Raw genomic sequence first — 17,413 nt, forward strand, 5'->3', positions numbered from 1 at the left:
GAAACGTGTTCCCAAAACCAGTCTCTGTGTAGGGCAGGAGGACACCAGCGAGCCTCCGAGCTCCAAGGCGCTGCTCACGGCCCCCTTGTGAGCTCAGAGATGCTCTCAGGGTCTCGCTCTCAGGGTGCTGCGTGGGCTGCAGGCTCCGTCGCTCTCATCTCTCATCTCTTGCTGGCTGGGTAAATCTTGCCTGACGGGGCAGGAAGAGGCACCGAGTGCAGCGAGGGGGAGGAGGTGCTGCCAGTCGGTAACCTCAGTGCTTCCTCCCGGCACTGAGCGGGGGCTGTGCTGGAGGATGCTGCCCTGACCCCGCCGCTCGCCCCGCCATGGCCGTGTCCCCCGGGGGGATCCCTGCCGAGCTGCAAGGTAAGCGATGCTGTGCTGTGGGTCACTGGTGGTGCAGGGCCTCCTTGAGCCCACGGCTGCACTGGGGGTGGCAGAGCTGCTTTCAGCTCCTCGTGGCCCGCGGCCACATCTTAGGGAGTTCTGAGCAGGTTTGCTTGTTCTTGCCAAGCCTTGCTTGTTGAGGATGCTGCTGAGGCCAAAAGTGTCCCCGAAAAGCCAGGCTGCAATCTCAAGGATGGGCTTCTGTGCAGCTCCCATCGGGGTTTGCTGGTGGTGGGGTTCCCGGGCGGGCAGGGAGGGCTGCAGAAGGGATGATGCAATGGGGCACCCATGTATGTGCTGCTTTTGCCTTCCTTGGGTGCTGACCAAGACAGCAGAGTCCCCGTGGACACAGATAGAAACCCACCCTGACGGGATGGGTGTGCAGAGATGGGGCTGGGTGAAACCATGCAGCGCAGGGACGCGGAAATCCAAGCGAGAGCTTTGACAGAGGAGCTGTGGGTGCAGGAGCTCTGCCAGCAGCAGGGCTCAGCGTCACCACCACAGCTCTGGCTGCTTTGCATGGGGATGAGCGGTTGTGCTCGCGATGCTGCCGTCCGCCTCTGAGCAACGGAGGCAAAGATTGCAAACACAACAGGGCCAGCGTGTGCAGTGACTGATGCACATTGTGGCCAAGGGGGTTTCCAAAGGAACGCATGGGCAGAACTCAATTCTGGGCATCCCACAGGGAGGGCAGGGCTCAGCTAGACAGGATCAGTGTAGGACAGTGTGGTTCTGCATCCCACTGGTGAGCAGGGATGGTTTGGGGGGGTTATGGCCCATCTGGAAGGATGCAATAGGAGTGCTGCTGTGGGTCAGGGGAGCTGGATGCCAATGGTATGTTGTCTTTGGTGCTGCCCACTGGCATGGGGGGGAGAGGATTGCTATGGGCATGCAGGGCAGCCATACGAGGGTAACTCTGACACCAATCCTTACAGAGGGCATCGCCACCTCCCTTGGGGCAAAGCAGATCCTCCTGCTCAAAAGCGTGCAGCTGCAGGTGAAATCCAAGTACGATGACTTCATTTTGGTAGGTGCAGAGTCCCGTGCGGTGTCCCTTTGCATTTAGCCTGAAACAGGGCCTAAAACCCACGTGGGGGGGAGACTACTGCAGTCTGCATCGTTTGCATCCATCACACTGATTTCCCCCTATCTAGGTGCTGACACCCTGGCGAGCCTACGTGCTGCTGGCCGTGCTGCCGGTCAGGGTGAGTTCTGAGCTCAGTCAGGAGAGCCCCTGGGCTGCAGTGCGGGGTGGGATGGGGGAAACGGAGGGCTGGCATGGGGCAGAGGATGGGTCCCATCCATCCACGCTGTGCTGCTCCAGCGCTCCCGTCCCGCAGGTGCACAGCAGCTTCAGCTTCCTGGAGGTGAGGGACATCACCGTGCGAGAGCCCAGCGTGGTGAGTGGCACCGCAGGGGGACCCTATGGGGCACACAGGGCTGGGGACAAGCACGGCTGCAGCCCCGGCTGTGACGGCTGCTCCTGCTCGGTGGGGACAAGGTGATAAAGTGTGGCTGGCTTAACCCAGGCGAGGCCAAATTTAGCCAGAGTGTGTTTTAAACCCCGCTAATCCTCTTAGAGCCGGGCGGCAATGCAGCGGGGACGGAGCGCGGAGAGGAGCGGGGCGCTCTCCGTGGGACGCCTCAGCCAAACGCGGGGCTGTGGTCCCCGTTGGCATCCACTCTACATTTTGCTCTTTAAAACGTTGTCAGAAAGGAGCATTGCTCGTTAAAGCTTTTTTCCAGCTCTAAATGGGGCTCCTGCCTGGGCCCTAGCAGCAGGCTGCAGATCTGAGCTCGGGGAGAGAGCAGAAAGCCCAGCACCTGTGCTTGGCTCGGGAGCACCGAGCAGCCCGCAGGCGGTCCCAGCAGATCGCCGTGTCTTCCTCCTGCGGCTCAGCCAGCCTGTAATTAAATCAGAGAGAGCGTTGCCATGGGAGCTGGGAGGAGCCGAAAGCTAAAAAAAGGCCTGGAAACCCAATTAGAGAAATTCAGGGAGGAAACCTTCATTGGGGGCTGCTCGGTGTAGCAAGGGGGCAGGGGGGTTTCTTGCAGATGAATGGCTGCGGGACCGTGGGCACTAAACCAGCATCATCCCGCAGCTGCTGCAGGTTAAGCACTCTTCCCTCCCTGTTTGGGGCTGCTTTTATACTGAACCTGGGGTTCTGATGCCTTATTCTGGCACATCACATCATCTTTAACACAGTTCATTCCGTCCACCCGGTGCTCTCAGCCCCAGCCGGCGCAGGCAGAGGGGATGATGAGCAAAGGCGAGTGCCTGGCTGCTGTCACTACCGTGCCTGTGGGCTCAGGGACACTGCCAGCATTCCCAGGCATCTCCCATCCTTTGGACACTCTGCAGGTTGCCATAGAAACAGACACATCCTCGTATGCCTTCCGGCTCATGTCCTTCGATGACTTGGAGCAAGTCGTTGTCCATGTCACCATGTCACTTAAGAAGGTCTTTCCAGACTCATCCCCTGGGTAAGGCTCCTCTGCTCCTCAGGGTTTGTCATGTAGGCATCCGATGGGTTGTGTCACCTATTTGCTCAGAAAGACCCAAAATATAGGCTGGGTCCTTGCACTAGGAGAAAGCCACACTGATGGAGGTCAAACGAGTGCCCTGTTCCATCCTATCACTCAATCACATTGGGACGAACGTTTCTGGTCACCATCTGAGCTTGGCACAGGGCTCATAGCTGGTGGGGGTGCCCTGCCAGCCCCCCAGCATGCTCTCCTGCCCTTCTCCAGGACGTTGCTCAAGAACTCACCCCCCAACCTGTACGAGAGGATCCGGATGGTCACAGATTCACTGGAGGAAATGCTGCAGAGCAACCAGGGGCCCTGTGGTAAGCACACAACCCGTCCCATGGGGCAGCAAAAAAGGGACAGGGCATGCAAGGATGGAGAGCCAGGGTGCCACCCTCCCCATCAACACAGCTATGGACCAGGCAGGATGCTCTGATCCCGCTGAAGAGGGACAGGAGAGCCCTGCCTTCCTTCTCTTGCTTTTTGCCCATCTCAGAGGTCCTTTGCGTGTTTCCTTGGGAAGCACTGCTGGCAATGCTGCCTTCTCTTTGCAGGTGGCTTTTCGGAGACGTACGCTGCATTATGTGATTACAATGGCTTTGTCTTCCGTGAGGAGATCCAGTGGGTGAGCCTCCCCCCACCACAGAGCATCCCAACGTGCTGGGAGGGCAGGGGAATGGGATGAGATGGGATCCCCCTGGGTTCCTTGCAGGGCTGGGGACATCCCAGCATCCCCATGGAGAGCAATCCATGGGACAGCTGTGCAGGGACCAGTGCAGGTCAATAGGATGCCCACAAGATGGATGCCCCATCCTTGGAGAGGACCATTGAGGTCAAGCTGTCCCCTTGTCCTGGCGCACAGTGACCACTCCGAGTCCCCATTTCCACCACAGCGATTCTTATTTCCCTCTGGCTTCTTCTGGCCAATATCCAGGGCCAGGGAGCCACCAAGCAGTGGTGAAGGTTCCCACCCATTTGGGACACGTGCCTTGAGTCTCAGGGGACATCTGTGTCTGCGGGGCACTGAAGGTGCAGGAGTGGCACTGAGCCCCTTCTGTACGTCTGTCCCTTGAGCAGGACGTGGACAACATCTACCACGGCCAAGACTGCCGGGAGTTCAACCTGCTGGACTTCAGCCACCTGGAGAGCAGGTGAGTCCCTCTGCAGCACCGCCTCGTCCCCATCCTCAGCACCCACGGCAGGGCTTGCTGGTGTCACGCCTCAAAGCTTCGTGCTTCAAGGAGAACGCATCTGCAACCTCTGCTTGCTTCCTCTGAGCCCACGCAGCCGGCAGCCCCGTCCCATGGGGCAGGAGGCCGGGCAGCCTTCGCTTTGAGCCCTTACGTGAGCCTGGCAGCCCTGTGCTGAGGTGTGAGCTGAAGGCTCGCACCACTCAGGCGTTTCCCTATGCAAAGCAGCCGGCTCTGCTCACAGATGTGAAGCTCTGCGTGAGCCCTGCCACCTGCCCCCGTCTCTGCTCTCACGTGGGTCGGAGCCACGTGCTTGGGGATGGACGTGGGGGGCTGCAGCACTCTGTCACCCCACAGGGACGTGGCACTCAGCGTGGCCGCCTTGTCCTTCAACCTGTGGTTCACAAAGCTCTCCTGCAAGGACTTCAGGCTGGTGAGTGTCCGCACGGGGAGCCGGTCTGCCCTCAGGGCTGGGAACTGAGCAGCTCTGTGCCCTTGCAGAACCAGGAGATCGCCGAGCAGCTGCTCTACATGCTGAGCAAGTCGGTGATGCTGGAGGAGCTGGTGCTGGAGAACAGTGGGCTGAGGGGGTAAGGGGAGTCCTCACCTCCGCAGTGCAGCCTGGGCACCTCGATACAAAGACATACAGTTGTTAGAGAGCCTCCAAAGGAGGGCTGTGAGATGGGGAGGGGTCTGAGGGCACTGTGTGTGAGGAGAGCTGAGGGCTCTGGGTCTGTTTGGCTTAGAGCAGAGGAAGATGAGGGGAGGTCTCTTGGTGACCTACAGCCCTGCACAGGGATTGGATGCCCCATCCCCTGCCCTCAGAAGGTTCCGTTATTGATTGGTAATTCTATGGGGTGGGTGTCCTCTTCTCTACAGTGACTTTGCTCAAAGGATGGCTCAGGCCCTCAGCAGACATCCCGAGTCTGTCCTGCACACCATCAACCTCGCTGGCAACCAGCTGGAAGACAGAGGTACTCCATGGGGTGAATCCAAGCCCACACAAGCTGTGGTTTGATCCTACATCCCAGCCCTTCACCTGTCATGGAGTGGTTTGAGTTGGAAGGGACCTTAAAGGCCAGCTGGTCCCACTCCCTGCACTGAGGGGGGTCACCCACAGCTCCATCAGTGCTCAGAGCTGTACAGCCTGACCTTGGCTGTCTGCAGGGATGGGGAAGCCCCAGCTCTCTGGGCAACCCTTTGCCCATGGTGGTACCCACAATGCCCAACTTCCACATGATGTGGGTGCTTGCTTGTGCTGGCAGGCATTGAGGGCTTGTTCTGTTCTCCCCAGGGATAATTGCTTTCAGCCGGCTCTTTGAGGAGAGACCCAGGGGCCTGCAGAGCCTCAACTTGGCCAGGACAATGCTTACTGCTAAAGGTACAGCCAAGCAGAACTCCTGGAGAGGCTCTGAGGAGCCTTGTGAGGATGTGATGATGTGGGATGCCATGTCCTACTGCCCGAACCCATCTCTCCCTCCACCCAAGCAGGGATGAGCGCGCTGTGCCAGGCACTCGCAGCCAACGAAGCCATCAGCTCCTCTCTCCGGCACATGGACCTCTCAGGGAACCCTGGCAGCCTGGCCATGGAGGACACCAGTGTGAGCACGGGGTGGGAGATGCCACCAGGAGCAAGGAAGCACCTGGGACCATCAGTGCTGGGATTGTTGGGGTGGAAAGCGTGGTCCTGGGTGATGCTGACCCTCTCTCTTCCAGAGCTTGCAGAGCCTCCTGGGCCGGTGCAGCTCGCTCACACACCTCAGCCTGGCTGCCACTGACTGCTCTCTGGACACTGTGAGTCCAAATCCCGTGCTGTGGCCTCATGGAGAAGCTTGGAGCTGATTTTCTCCATGGGGGTTCATCGCCACTCTTCCCTTTCTGGTCCATTTTGGGATTGTACTCTGTCTGACTTCTCCTTGATGCCATTCTGCAGCTCTTTGGGGCACTGGTCCACGGATGCTGTGCCAGCCTGGTCCATCTGGATCTCTCCAAAAACGTGTACTCACACCGGTGAGCCCTGGGCCATGAGGTGGAGTGGGGAGCCAGTGATGGCAGATAATGCCATTCTGTGTCCTTCCTTTCCAGAAGGGTGAAAACCATCTCTCCCAGTGTCAAGCAGTTCTTCAGTCAGGCCTGTGCACTCAGGCACATCTCCATGGCGGGGACCAAGCTGCCTCCAGATGCTGTCAGGTATGGGGTGGGATTGGAATTGGGATCTGCTGGTGGGGGGTGGACGGATTTGGGGTGGACGTTGGTCCTGGTGGTCACTCTTGGAATTTTTCAGGGATGCTGGGTGGGGCCATGAGGGGCAGAGCCCGTGTTGCTCATATTGAGGGTGGCTTTGGTGACTTTTCAGGGCTATGCTGCAAGGACTGGCATACAACAGCCACATCAGCGACCTGCACCTGGATCTTAGCAGCTGCGAGGTGAGGGCAAGCACCCATGGGTGCCATAGATCCATGCCCTGCACACCGTGGGGCCAAGTGACCGTCCCGACGGCAGCCTCTCATTCGCAGGGCTCCCCTTGTACTGACGTCTTGCTGTTTGTTCCAAGCTGAGGTCGGCAGGAGCTCAGGTCATCCAGGACCTCATTCCCGATGCCACTGCCATCAGCGACCTGGATCTGTCTGACAACGGTGGGTTGCCCTTTCCTCACCCAAGTTGTCCTGCCTTGGGCTGCTCCTCAGCTTGTAGAAGATGAGCAGGGTCCCAGCAGGCACCTCACCCCCAGAGCTGCACGCCTATTTCAAAGGCTTGCTGCCCTCACAAACTCTCCAGCCAAGATGTATTTACAGGCTCTGTGAAGCCATGTATCCCTCTGGCTGTCTGTGCCCACAGGCTTTGACTCTGATATGGTGACACTGGTGCTGTCCATTGGCAGAAGCAAGTCCATCCGGCACGTCTCTTTGGGAAAAAACTTCAACATCAAATCCAAGTGAGTGCCACCTGCAGTGCTTTGTCCCCGGGCTGAGATCTCCTCTGTCACCATGCGTCCATCTCAGGTCTCCATCCCCATCCGGGCCCTGGGTTGGTGGGGAATGTCAGTCATCCCCTACCCATCCCTTGGAAACACAACGGGAAGCCCAATCCCTGTAGGACCACATCTTCACCCAGCGTGGGCAGGAGGAGAAGGGCTGGCTCTGCTGACTGACCCAGCACCCGTGGGTGCATGCATTACCTCCTGCCTCCCCCACAGGGATGGGCTGCTGGATGTCCTGCACCGCATCGTCCAGCTGACCCAGGAGGATGACTGTGTGAGTACAGCGTGTCCCAACCACCCCCCGTGTTCCTGTCCTCAGTTTCCAAGCAACATCCATCCCAGGTGCACCCAGCATGCCGGCCGGGCTCCATCGAGCATGGGGTGGGAGCGTTGATCCCTCTCCTCCACCACCGTCTGAGCTTTGCTTTTCTCTTCCTCCATCCAAAGCAGATGCTCAGATGGAGAAGCGAAAGCTTCTGTTTGGAAGGTGGGAGAGGGAAGCAGGAGAGCCCGTGCCTGTCTGAAGGCGCAGAGGAAACGCATGTTGTGACCTGGCTGTCATCCAGCTTCCCACAACCGCCTCTTTCCTCCTCCCTGCCAGACACTTGGGCTCAATCCTCAGCGCATCCTGAGCACTCATTGCCCTTGGGTGTTGGCGTGTGCTTTTTGGATGCTGGCGTAACGTGGGCTGCTATGGCAGCCAGCAGCCTGCACGGGGCAGGGATGATCACCCAGGTGCGCTGTGACTGTGACAGCCACGTTTCCCTTCCTGTTCCCCCACTCAGCCCCTCCAGTCCCTGTCTGTGGCCGAGTCACGCCTCAAGCTGGGCACCAACGTCCTGCTGAGCGCCCTGGGCAGCAACACCAGCCTGACCACACTGGACATCAGTGGCAACGCCATGGGGGACACCGGTGCCAAGATGTTGGCCAAGGCTCTGCAGATCAATACGAAGCTCAGGTAGCAGCAGGGCTATGCATACCTCCTCCTTTGGTCTGCTTTACACGGTGGTGGCTGTGGTTGAGATGCCAAAGCCACTAGAGGATGCTCCTTGTGACCACAGACCTGGCCCTGCACAGTTCCTGGGCAGGAGCTGTGGCCAGATCTTTGTTTTGTACCAGCCAGCTGGTGGTGCTGGTGACAAATATGGTGACACACAAAGGGCAGAAGAGCAGCTGAATAGCATCCCTACACAGTGGCCCTGCACCATCCTGTGCCAGCTTTTTGCTTCTGCACAGCCCAGCAGGCTACAGCTAGACTCATGCGGTTACTGTCCCACTCTGCTCTGTCATTCAGTTCCTAAAATGTCACTTTTGGACTAAATCCTGCATGCAGAGAGACAGCAGCTGCAAGTGAGAGGTCACGTGCAAGGCTGATGTCCTGCTTGCCAGGCTCATTCCTGTCCTCTTCTCAGGACCGTGGTGTGGGACAGGAACAACACCACTGCCCTTGGACTGCTGGAGGTGGCTCAGGCTTTGGAGAGGTAAGGATGGAGCAGCGTGGTTCTCCCAGCCAGCTGCCACCATGCACCAGGATGTCACTGTCCCCAGGGGCTCTTGTCTCCAAAAGCATCACACGAAGTACCAGCGGGTTGTGTGCAGTGATGGTGGCATCCAGAGCTCTGGGGCTGGTTGGGATGCAGCTTTCCTAGGACCCGCAGGGGATTGTGTCCCAGCGGGCTGCCCTGCTGGGGTCTGTGCCCTTGGGGCAGCGCCCTCCGCTCACCCCACCTGTGTCTGGCAGGAACTACACCCTCAAATCCATGCCCTTGCCAATGAGCGACGTGGCACAGGCGTACCGGAGCAACCCCGAGAGGACAGAGGAGGCGGTGCACAAGGTGGGACAGAGGGTTGGGGTGGGGACCGGGGCTTGGGTTTGGCTGCTCACGACCACCTGCACCACCAGCTCCAGTCCTGCTTGGCGAGGAACCAGACACGGCGCGCCCTGCCCACGCAGACCTTCCGGCTGCAGCAGGGCATCCTGACCTCCTCCTCTGAACAGGTGAGCGTTGCCCCATCCGTCATCCTCCATCACCCTCAACGTTCCCTCGTCTCCACCACACGCTCCTCTGGGAGGCAATGGGGACTGGCTGGTGATACGGCTCCTCTGCACTGCAGATGGTGAATGAGATCTGCTCGAGTGTGCAGAAACACGTCGACATCCTGAGCTCCTGCCCAGGCAGGGAGATGGAGGCAGACATCCTCCGTGCTGAGGAAGCCATCAGGAATGCTAACCTGGCCGTCAGTGTGAGTCTGCATGAGGACAACGAGAAAATGCTTGGCCTGTGGGATTTACGTTCATATCAAAGTGGTTTATTGATTCATTGATGGCATAATTAACTGGCAGCCAGTGCCTATTGCTATCGTCAGCACGACAGCTGTGTGAGAGCGAGTACTTGCAAAATGTTCGGAAGAGCTACAGAATTTGGAACTTCCCTCTGTAACAAGTCCTCAAACCCTCACCTGCATAGGATGGTAAGATGGTTTAGGCTGGAAGGGACCTTGAAGATCATCCAGTTCCAACCTGCTGCCTTAGGCAGAGTTGCCGGCCACTAGATTGAGCTGCCAAGAGTTCCATCCAACGCATCTCCTGTCCTTGCTTCTGGGGCTGTAGGGAGATAAAGCAGGACAGCACCAATGGAAACCCCAACAGATCACCTGCCAACGCTTTTCCATGGGTGTACGCTTCCCAAGGCCAAGCAGAGCCAGGGTGCCATGGGATGGATGACTCATGGGTTCTCTCTCCTCACCACAGATCTTGCCCATGTTGTACGAAGCAGGGAATGCCCCACACCAGAGCGGCAAGCTGCAGCACAAGCTGGAGTGCCTGGTGGAGGAAGCATCGCAGACCTGCGGCCGGGAAATCCAGGTGGGAACACATGGGGAGCTGCTGGGCTGGGATGCTCATCCACCCAGTACAAAGATCCAAGGACACGTCCCTTTTTACCACCTCCACCACATCCACGGCGTCTCCTGGAATAAGCAGGAGAACACAGCTCCTGTTGAGCTGCCCCAAACGCCCCTTTCCTCCCCAGGCCATCATGCAGGCGGTGCTGGATGCGGCGCACAACCTGTGCCCCCCCATAGTGCAGAAGAGCGGGGCGAGGGACCAGCTGGTCAACGCCATGTCGGAGCGCATCCACCTCCAGGAGCACCTCAACCTCAGCGCCATCCTGGAGCAGATGGTCACCGACGTCTTCAGCAAGCTGAAGTATGGGTGTTGTGCCTTTGGTTGGCACACTGGGGATGGGGACTGGAGAAACTCCAACAACGTGATGCTCCATCCTTGGATCCGGTTTGGGGTTTGGCCACGGGGTGATGTTCCTGCTGGAGCGTCGTGGCAGGAGGGCTGTGGGCTCCATCTCACCTTGCTGCATGGGGTCCTATGGCATCCCTGACACATCTCTCCCTGCTCCCAGTGAGATCAAGCTGTCCGTCACCGCTGCCGTGGCCGACTGCATCGTGGATGCTGTCCTGGGAGATCTGATGGCTGCCCAGTGCAAGCTGGTGAGCGTCCATGTGTCCCCACGGGGAAGATGTGACACGGGGAGCTCTGAGCAGGCACTGCCCGAGCACGATGAGCATTGATTTGCTATCCACAAAGCGAAATGATCCCCACCAGGCTGTGGATCCTCCAGGGTCATCTTCTCCCAGCGTGGCTGCAGCAGAGTTAAGGTTTCATGGCTCCTCCACACCCCATGGAGAAGCGTGCTGGGTGTAGGATGGACCCGGCACCTGGGCCAGGAGCACCCGAGCTCTGCAGCCAGCTAATCAGCCCTAAATCCCCCGCAAATCCCAGCCGCGGGCAGGGAGCAGAGCAGCACTGCAGCCAGAGGGATAATTTAAGCGCTTCCTAATGGTTTTAGGCAGAGAGCCTCCCCACGCATGGGCCGGACCTCCTGGAGCCTGCTGAGGACGATGCTGCTGTGCCGGCAAGGGGCAGGAACCCCTCGGAGCTCACCGAGAGAGGCTTCACAACAGAGGAGGTAGGGCTCCGTCCCAGTGACCCCGCTGCTGCATGACAGTGCCCACGGGCTTTCATCCGCCTTAGGGGATGATGCTAGGCTTACAGTCGCTGCCTCTGCAGGCTCAGGCAGCCTGTGGCACCTGGGGCACATCCCTGCCACGTCCCGTGCTGCTCCCATCCCTCCTGGCACCCATAGCGTGTAGGTGACGTGGGGTCTGGCACCTTGGCCATGTGGGTGGGTTATTTGGGTTCCAGGGATGAGCTGGGCCAGTGCAAAGGGTGCAGCCTTGGGGGTGGAGGGGTGATTATGGGGCAGAGGTGGCCGAGTCCCATCATCCCAGCAGGGTGCTGGATGATCCGTGATGATGGATGACCCATGGTGGTGACGGGTGATCCATGAACGATGGATGATCTGTGGTGATGCTCAGAGGGCTGGAGCACCTCTCCTATGAAGAAAGGATGAGGGGTTGGGCTGTTTAGCTTGGAGTAGAGAAGGCACTGGGGAGACCTCACAGCAGCCTTCCTGTACTTGAGGGAAGCCTACAAGCAGGAAGGGATCCAATCTTCTACAGGGCCTGATAGTGATAGAACAAGAGAAGATGGCTTTAAACTAACAGAGGGGAGAAGCAGGTTAGATGTCAGGAGGAAATCCTTCATTCAGAGGGCAGTGAGGCACTGGCACTGCTGCCCAGAGCTGTGCGTGCCCATGCCTGGAGGTGCCCCAGGACATGGATGGGCTCTGGGCAGCCTGAGCTGGGGGCAGGGGGCAGCCAGCCCTCCCCAGCAGGGAGTTGGAGCATAATGGGCTTTAAAGGTTCCTTCCAACCTCAGACGTTTGACGACTGATTCTATGATGAACATCATGGCGATGGAACACAGCCATCTCCCCAAACCACACGTCCCCCATGGCCTCCTTGGCTGTCCCCACACCACTGGTGACTGCAAACCACTACAGGCTCCCTCCTCCCTTGTCTCCTTGCAGTACAAGATGGCCATGCGGAGGAAAAACAAACACTTCAGGAGCATTCGGCCCACGCTGACTGTGAGAAGTAAGGGCGCAGCGCAGGGGGCTCACACCATTAATTTGGGGTGCCACGGTGCTGCAATGCCGGGCTGACTCGGTGTGGGAGGATGCCCTGAGCTCCCTTCCAGGGATGCTGGCAAGGGTGGGAGGTTTGAGGACGTCTCGGGAGGCGTCCGTGTCTCCATTTGGGTCACAGGGATTGCATCCAGGGGGCTTTGCATGGAAGGGGGGGTCGCCAATGGGTGGGTGCTGCAGGGCGATGAGCTGTGCTGGCATATTTTGTGGGGTACAACTGGCTGCCACATGTGGGCTGGCTGGGGTCAGCTGGAGCATGGCAGGACCTTGGATGGGGGGTGCTGGAGAAGGCACACGGCCTTTGGGTGACATTGGGTGCTGTGGTGCCTGCTGGAGTTCCCTAAAGCCTTGCATGCACATGGACCCCCAACATCCCGAATAACCCATATTGAGTGTAACCAGAGAGCGCTGGGACAGCACATGGAAGGGAGGCAGACCCAAAGCAAGCCTACTGGCCGCGACCCAGCCCTCTCCCCCAAACCCTAACCAGGCATCAGAGGAAAACATCAGGATCTGGCAGCCGCCGCCGCCTGCTCTGTGGGCATCGCTGCAAGGGTCCCCGAGCATCCCTCCCTCCCTCCCCCTGCATCCCTGGGGGACCGCGCAGCGCCGTCGGCGTGGCAGCAGGATCCATCCCGGCTGCGCTGCACAGCTGACGCGCAATCTCTCCCCGCCGTCAGCAGCGCCGCGGCCGCGCGTTCCCCCCTCCCCACCGGTGGGCTTCTCGCCCTTCGCCAGGTCTCTCGGAGCTGGAGCTGCCGGCAGCCGGGAAGGCTCGTCCCGCTCCCACAAAGGATGCCGAGCCCTCCGCCGGTGCGCATCCCGGCACGCCGCCCGCCCAAGCCCTCATGGACCTGCCGACCGCCGGGGAGAGGCTGGAGCACTGCACCAAAGCCAGGCCCAGGCCCAACCGCCGGCACAAGCAGCCGCCCAGCAAGCCCACCGTAAGCATCGCCGCCGGGTCTTATTCCTGAGCGCTGGGGGGGGGGGGAGGGGGAAGGTGGATGGGTGCCGGGTTGTTTTATTGTGATTATTATTTTCTCTCGGCTTGCTGATGGAGGGAGGTGGGATGCATCTGCTTTATTATTCTGTGCGTTGTGTGCCAGAGCTCAGAGGACAGGTCGGGGGCTCGGGTGCTCGCCCCTTGTTTATGAATCAGCGATGCAGAACTGCAGGAGGTGGGGCAGAGGCAGGGAAAAAGCCAGGGGCTGCGTCTCCCTCCATCCTTCTCCTCTGAACGTGCTCTTGTGTCTCGGGAATGAGCAGCAAAATGCAGCCCTACGCCGGGCTGGGGCTGGGGCTCGGCTCTGCCAACCCCAAAAGGCTGGGATGTGCTGGGCAGATGCTGCCTGCAGCAGTCCCCTTCTCCTCCAGCTGGGCTTGAAGCAAAATGCAACTTTTGGGTGCTCTGGGGGGGAGGCTGTCAGCCAGCCGGGTGCTGCCCCAGCAGCTCTGCCACCCTCTGGTGGGTGTTTCGTCACGCAAGAGGAACAGGGAAGGGATTTTTGGGGCACCCAAAGCCCACGAGGCAGTCGGTGGAAGCAGGATTGGATCCCAATGGCACCAGCTTGTGCCCTCAGCACTGAGATGCGGCAGTATCTGGCCACCCACCAGAAACAGCCTGGCCAGAGCCACTGGTGTCAGAGGAGGAAGGGGAGGCACAAATCTAGCCACAAAGAGAAGGCGTTGGGGATTGAGGCCACTGATGGAGAAGTGCCTTCTTCTGATCAAGAAATGCCACCGATGCTGTGCCACATGCTGGGGGCAGACCTTCCTCCACGGACAAATTCCTTGCCCTGGCACGGAGATGGTGACCTCATCTCCAGGGTCTCCCCTGGCACCAGCTCCATTGCCTGCTGGGGACAGGGATGTCCCTTCCTTGGGGCATACACCCCTGCCAAAGGCTTCCTTTCTGTGGGTCTGGGGTCATAGACCTGGCAAGGCTTTGGGAGAGCTTGGAACTGGCATGCAGCCTGGTCTCAACATGACGGGGCTTTCTGATAGTGGGTTCCAGCACCTATCCTGCACCAGCACCCAGTGAATCTCCTTGGGAGCTGGTGGCTCTTCAGGCGGTAGCTGTGGCACTGAGGGACGTAGAGGGATGGGTTGAGGTTGGACTTAATAGCCTTAGCCTTAATGATTCTATGATCTTGGTGCACTGGGGTTTTTTTGGCTGATGTCAGAGCTCAAAGACCCCACCTGTGGCTGAAGGCAGTGCCTGCCTGCAGGTACAGCCTGTGGCCCATGAGAACAGTGAGGACAGGAGCATCACCCGTGTGGATGAGGGCCTGGAGGACTTCTTCACCAAGAGGCTCATCACCGAGGAGCTGCCGTAAGCCGTGGGGGTGGCTGCAGCCCTCAGCTGGGTCCCAGCACGCATCCATCCCTGTGCATGGTGCCCCTGCAGGCCATGCTCTGGGCTGTCTTCACCTGCTGTGCTGGCTGAGTGCTGAAGAGGTGCTGGGGAAATGGCACATCGTGCTCCAGGCACCCAGTGGGGCAGAGCTGGTGTCCCCATGGGGGTGTTTGCATGGGCACAGGGGTTGGGAAAGGCTGCGGTGGTGGCATCTGGAGGTGGTGATGGTGGTGGCTCTTGGCAGCCGTGGCTCCTGGTGGTGGTGGTGGCACCTGGCGAGAATGGCCAGAGCAAGGATCCATGATTTGGGGGGTATTAGGGAAAACACAGCCCTGTGCTGACCTTCCCTATGCTTCTTCCAGCAGCCCCACAGTGCTGGAGAGCGGCCCAGGCTCAGCCCCTCTGGCGTCCTCCAGCTCTCGCACCCTCAAGAAGAAAATTGGGAATTTTTTTGCTTTCAAGAAGCCCAAATCCAGCCGGAGCTCACGGTGTGAGAAGGAGCCCGAGGGCGGTGCGGCGGCCCCCAGGAGCAGGCGGTCAATGCTCAGTGACATTTTACGGGCTCCCAGCAAGGCGGGCGAGCCGGGCAAGGCTCTGAGCAAATCTGAGGAGGGGGCACTCAGCACCGAGCCTGAGCACAGCCAGACCCCTGAGGCTGCCCGCAGGATCAGGCCCAAGTACTCAAGGGAGGGCAAATCCCAGTCCCTCATCCTACTGCCTGGGGAGGATGAGGAGGCACTGGGAGTCAGGCAGGACAAGGTAAGCATCGCTCCAGCCGGTCCCAAAATGTCCTCTTGGATGACTGTCACTGGGCCAGGTGCTGTTTCTATCATGAGTGGTGGTGGAAGGACATTGGATGACCCTTTCATTGCTCTTGGTGCTGTTCCCACCAAGAGTGGTGGTGGTGGGATAGGGTGGGGGCTTGAGGACCCTTGAGCAGTACCTGGTGCCCCTGGCACCCCCAATAGACCTGTGCACCCCTTGTCCTGCCAACATCCTTCTGCCCTACAGAAGAGACACCTGGAGAAGAGCGATGGAGAGCTGCCCAACTCCTTCGAGCAGCGCGTCCACATCATGCTGCACCGCATGGGTGTCACCAAGGGCCTGGTCACCGAGAGCAAGAAGCAGCAGGTGAGGCTGGAGCTTCTTGTGGGCAGAGCCTGCACCCACATGGGTGGTGGAGGTGGTGGTCCCATGGGGCAGATGACACAGAGCAGTGCTGTCACTGCTCGCAGCCACTTGTCCCGTCACTTGACCCCTACAGCGGGGACCACCTCTTGGGCTCCTGCGCACTGTGTCGGTCTGTGCATCCCTGCCATACCCTCTAGCTGTCACCATTTCTCTTTTTCATTGCAGAGCAAAGACAGCGAGATCAAGAAGGCCGGTTCAGACGGTGAGGGGCCTTCTTCCATCCCTGGGGGCCACCCTGAGAATCCTCACACGCGTGCCCTGGGTTGGCTACGGGGTGATGAGCTCCACACCCTGAAGCCACTGGCCTGCATTTGCAGGGGACATCGTGGACAGCTCTGCGGACTCCCCACCGTCCCTGAAGGCTCGCACGCACTCCGTGTCCACAGGTACGTGGGGCAGCAGCGGGAAAGGGCAAGGTGGGAATGCCCAACCCAAGAGCCGTCACCCCGCCGTGGATCCATCCATCGGGGTCACAGGGCTGCGCACCCACGCTCTGCCCCACAGATGCATCCCTGCGGGGTCCATCGGAGCCCAGCCCGGCCTGGAAGGCGTTGGGGCGGCAGCTGAACGCCGAGCTGACAGGTCTGGGCCGCGAGCAGCTCCGGCGTTGTTCAGCCAACCCCGAGCAGAGCGGGCAGCCGGCGTGCCGCGAGGCCTGGAGCAGCAGCCTGCCACGGCCAGGCAGGAGCCCCGCTGGGGAGCCAACCGCCGGCACCGCGCCGCCCGCATCGCCCTGCTCCGCTGCTGAAGGTACCCAAAGCACCACCGAGCCTCGGTGGCCACCGTCGGCCCCCGCTTTGCCCTCTGACGCCGTCTCTCATTGCAGACAACCGCCTGACGCCGCGGCTGGCCGTGCTGGGCGCCCGCCGGGCTGTCTCGGTCCACGAGGAGCAGCTCAGGGAGCCAGAGTGCCTGGCAGAGCTGGGAAGTGAGTGAGAAACATGGCCTTCGTGCCTCGCACCTCCCGTCGTCCCCATGCTTTAACCGCCCGCTTGTGTTCCCCCCAGCTGCCACGATCCCCCTCCGTCTGCGGCGGTCGCCTGTGCTGAAACGGAGACCGGAGGCGAGCGGTGAGCGGAGGCCGGCGGCGGAGGCAGGAGGTGAGGAACGGGGCGGGCAGCCAGAGCTCCCTGTGCTGAGCCAAGGCTGCGCTCAGCCCGGCCTTTGTGGTTTTGCAGGCACCGCAGCGCAGGAGCGGCTGTGGGCTGCGCCGGATGAGACACGGACAGCAAGCAGCGCGTCGCACGGGGAGCGGCCGCCAGCCGCAGCACAGACTGTTGTGTGTGCACAAGACTCAGCCGTAGACCAAAGAAGCCCTGTGCAGGGCCTCGCGGAGCCGGCCCTGGGACAGTGAGCCCCTGCATGCCGCCGCACTGTTCCCAATAAAACCCTGCAAGCGAGCGCACGGTGATGGGGTGATGAGCAATGGGGATGTAGGGCCGCTCGGCGCCCTGTGTCCGGGCAGCCTCACCGTCTCCTCGTGAAGGAAGCAGCCCAAGGGCATCGGCACAGAAGGACTGGGGCTGTCGGGCTGGACTCCGGCAGGGCACAGAGCTGCAGCCCCAAAGCCCCCACGAAGGGCGGAGGAGCACAGAGCACCATGCCCATCTCCGGCCCATGGGCACAGGCCGCTGTGCTGCAGGTGGTGGCACGGTTAGGACAGCTGCCCCTCCAGCACCCCGAAGCCCACGGATCTCGCAGCATGACCTCCAACCAT

At 60.1% G+C, this 17,413-nt stretch overlaps 1 protein-coding gene across 1 annotated transcript; it reads left to right on the forward strand.

The window, feature by feature from the left end:
- Window positions 1–326: 326 nt before the first annotated feature.
- CARMIL2 (capping protein regulator and myosin 1 linker 2) lies at window positions 327–17,050 on the forward strand (the record flags this gene model as incomplete). The annotated part of the gene is made up of 40 exons (XM_079541558.1): window positions 327–366; window positions 1,323–1,414; window positions 1,542–1,592; window positions 1,728–1,787; window positions 2,750–2,871; window positions 3,139–3,236; window positions 3,471–3,541; window positions 3,994–4,067; window positions 4,464–4,539; window positions 4,608–4,696; window positions 4,986–5,080; window positions 5,401–5,487; window positions 5,598–5,707; window positions 5,823–5,900; window positions 6,040–6,116; window positions 6,192–6,296; window positions 6,463–6,532; window positions 6,661–6,742; window positions 6,945–7,041; window positions 7,303–7,360; window positions 7,872–8,044; window positions 8,499–8,567; window positions 8,828–8,921; window positions 8,990–9,085; window positions 9,202–9,330; window positions 9,839–9,952; window positions 10,119–10,294; window positions 10,503–10,590; window positions 10,950–11,069; window positions 12,033–12,099; window positions 12,888–13,093; window positions 14,378–14,481; window positions 14,868–15,264; window positions 15,517–15,636; window positions 15,862–15,898; window positions 16,014–16,082; window positions 16,201–16,446; window positions 16,523–16,624; window positions 16,704–16,796; window positions 16,875–17,050. 40 exons carry the CDS (start codon window positions 327–329, stop codon window positions 17,048–17,050), a joined length of 4,308 nt encoding a protein of 1,435 aa, XP_079397684.1.
- Between the last annotated feature and the right edge of the window lie 363 nt (window positions 17,051–17,413).

The sequence above is a fragment of the Tetrao urogallus genome (assembly GCF_951394365.1).
Source record: "Tetrao urogallus genome assembly, chromosome: 12".
In the NCBI taxonomy this organism is placed as follows: Eukaryota; Metazoa; Chordata; class Aves; order Galliformes; family Phasianidae; genus Tetrao; species Tetrao urogallus.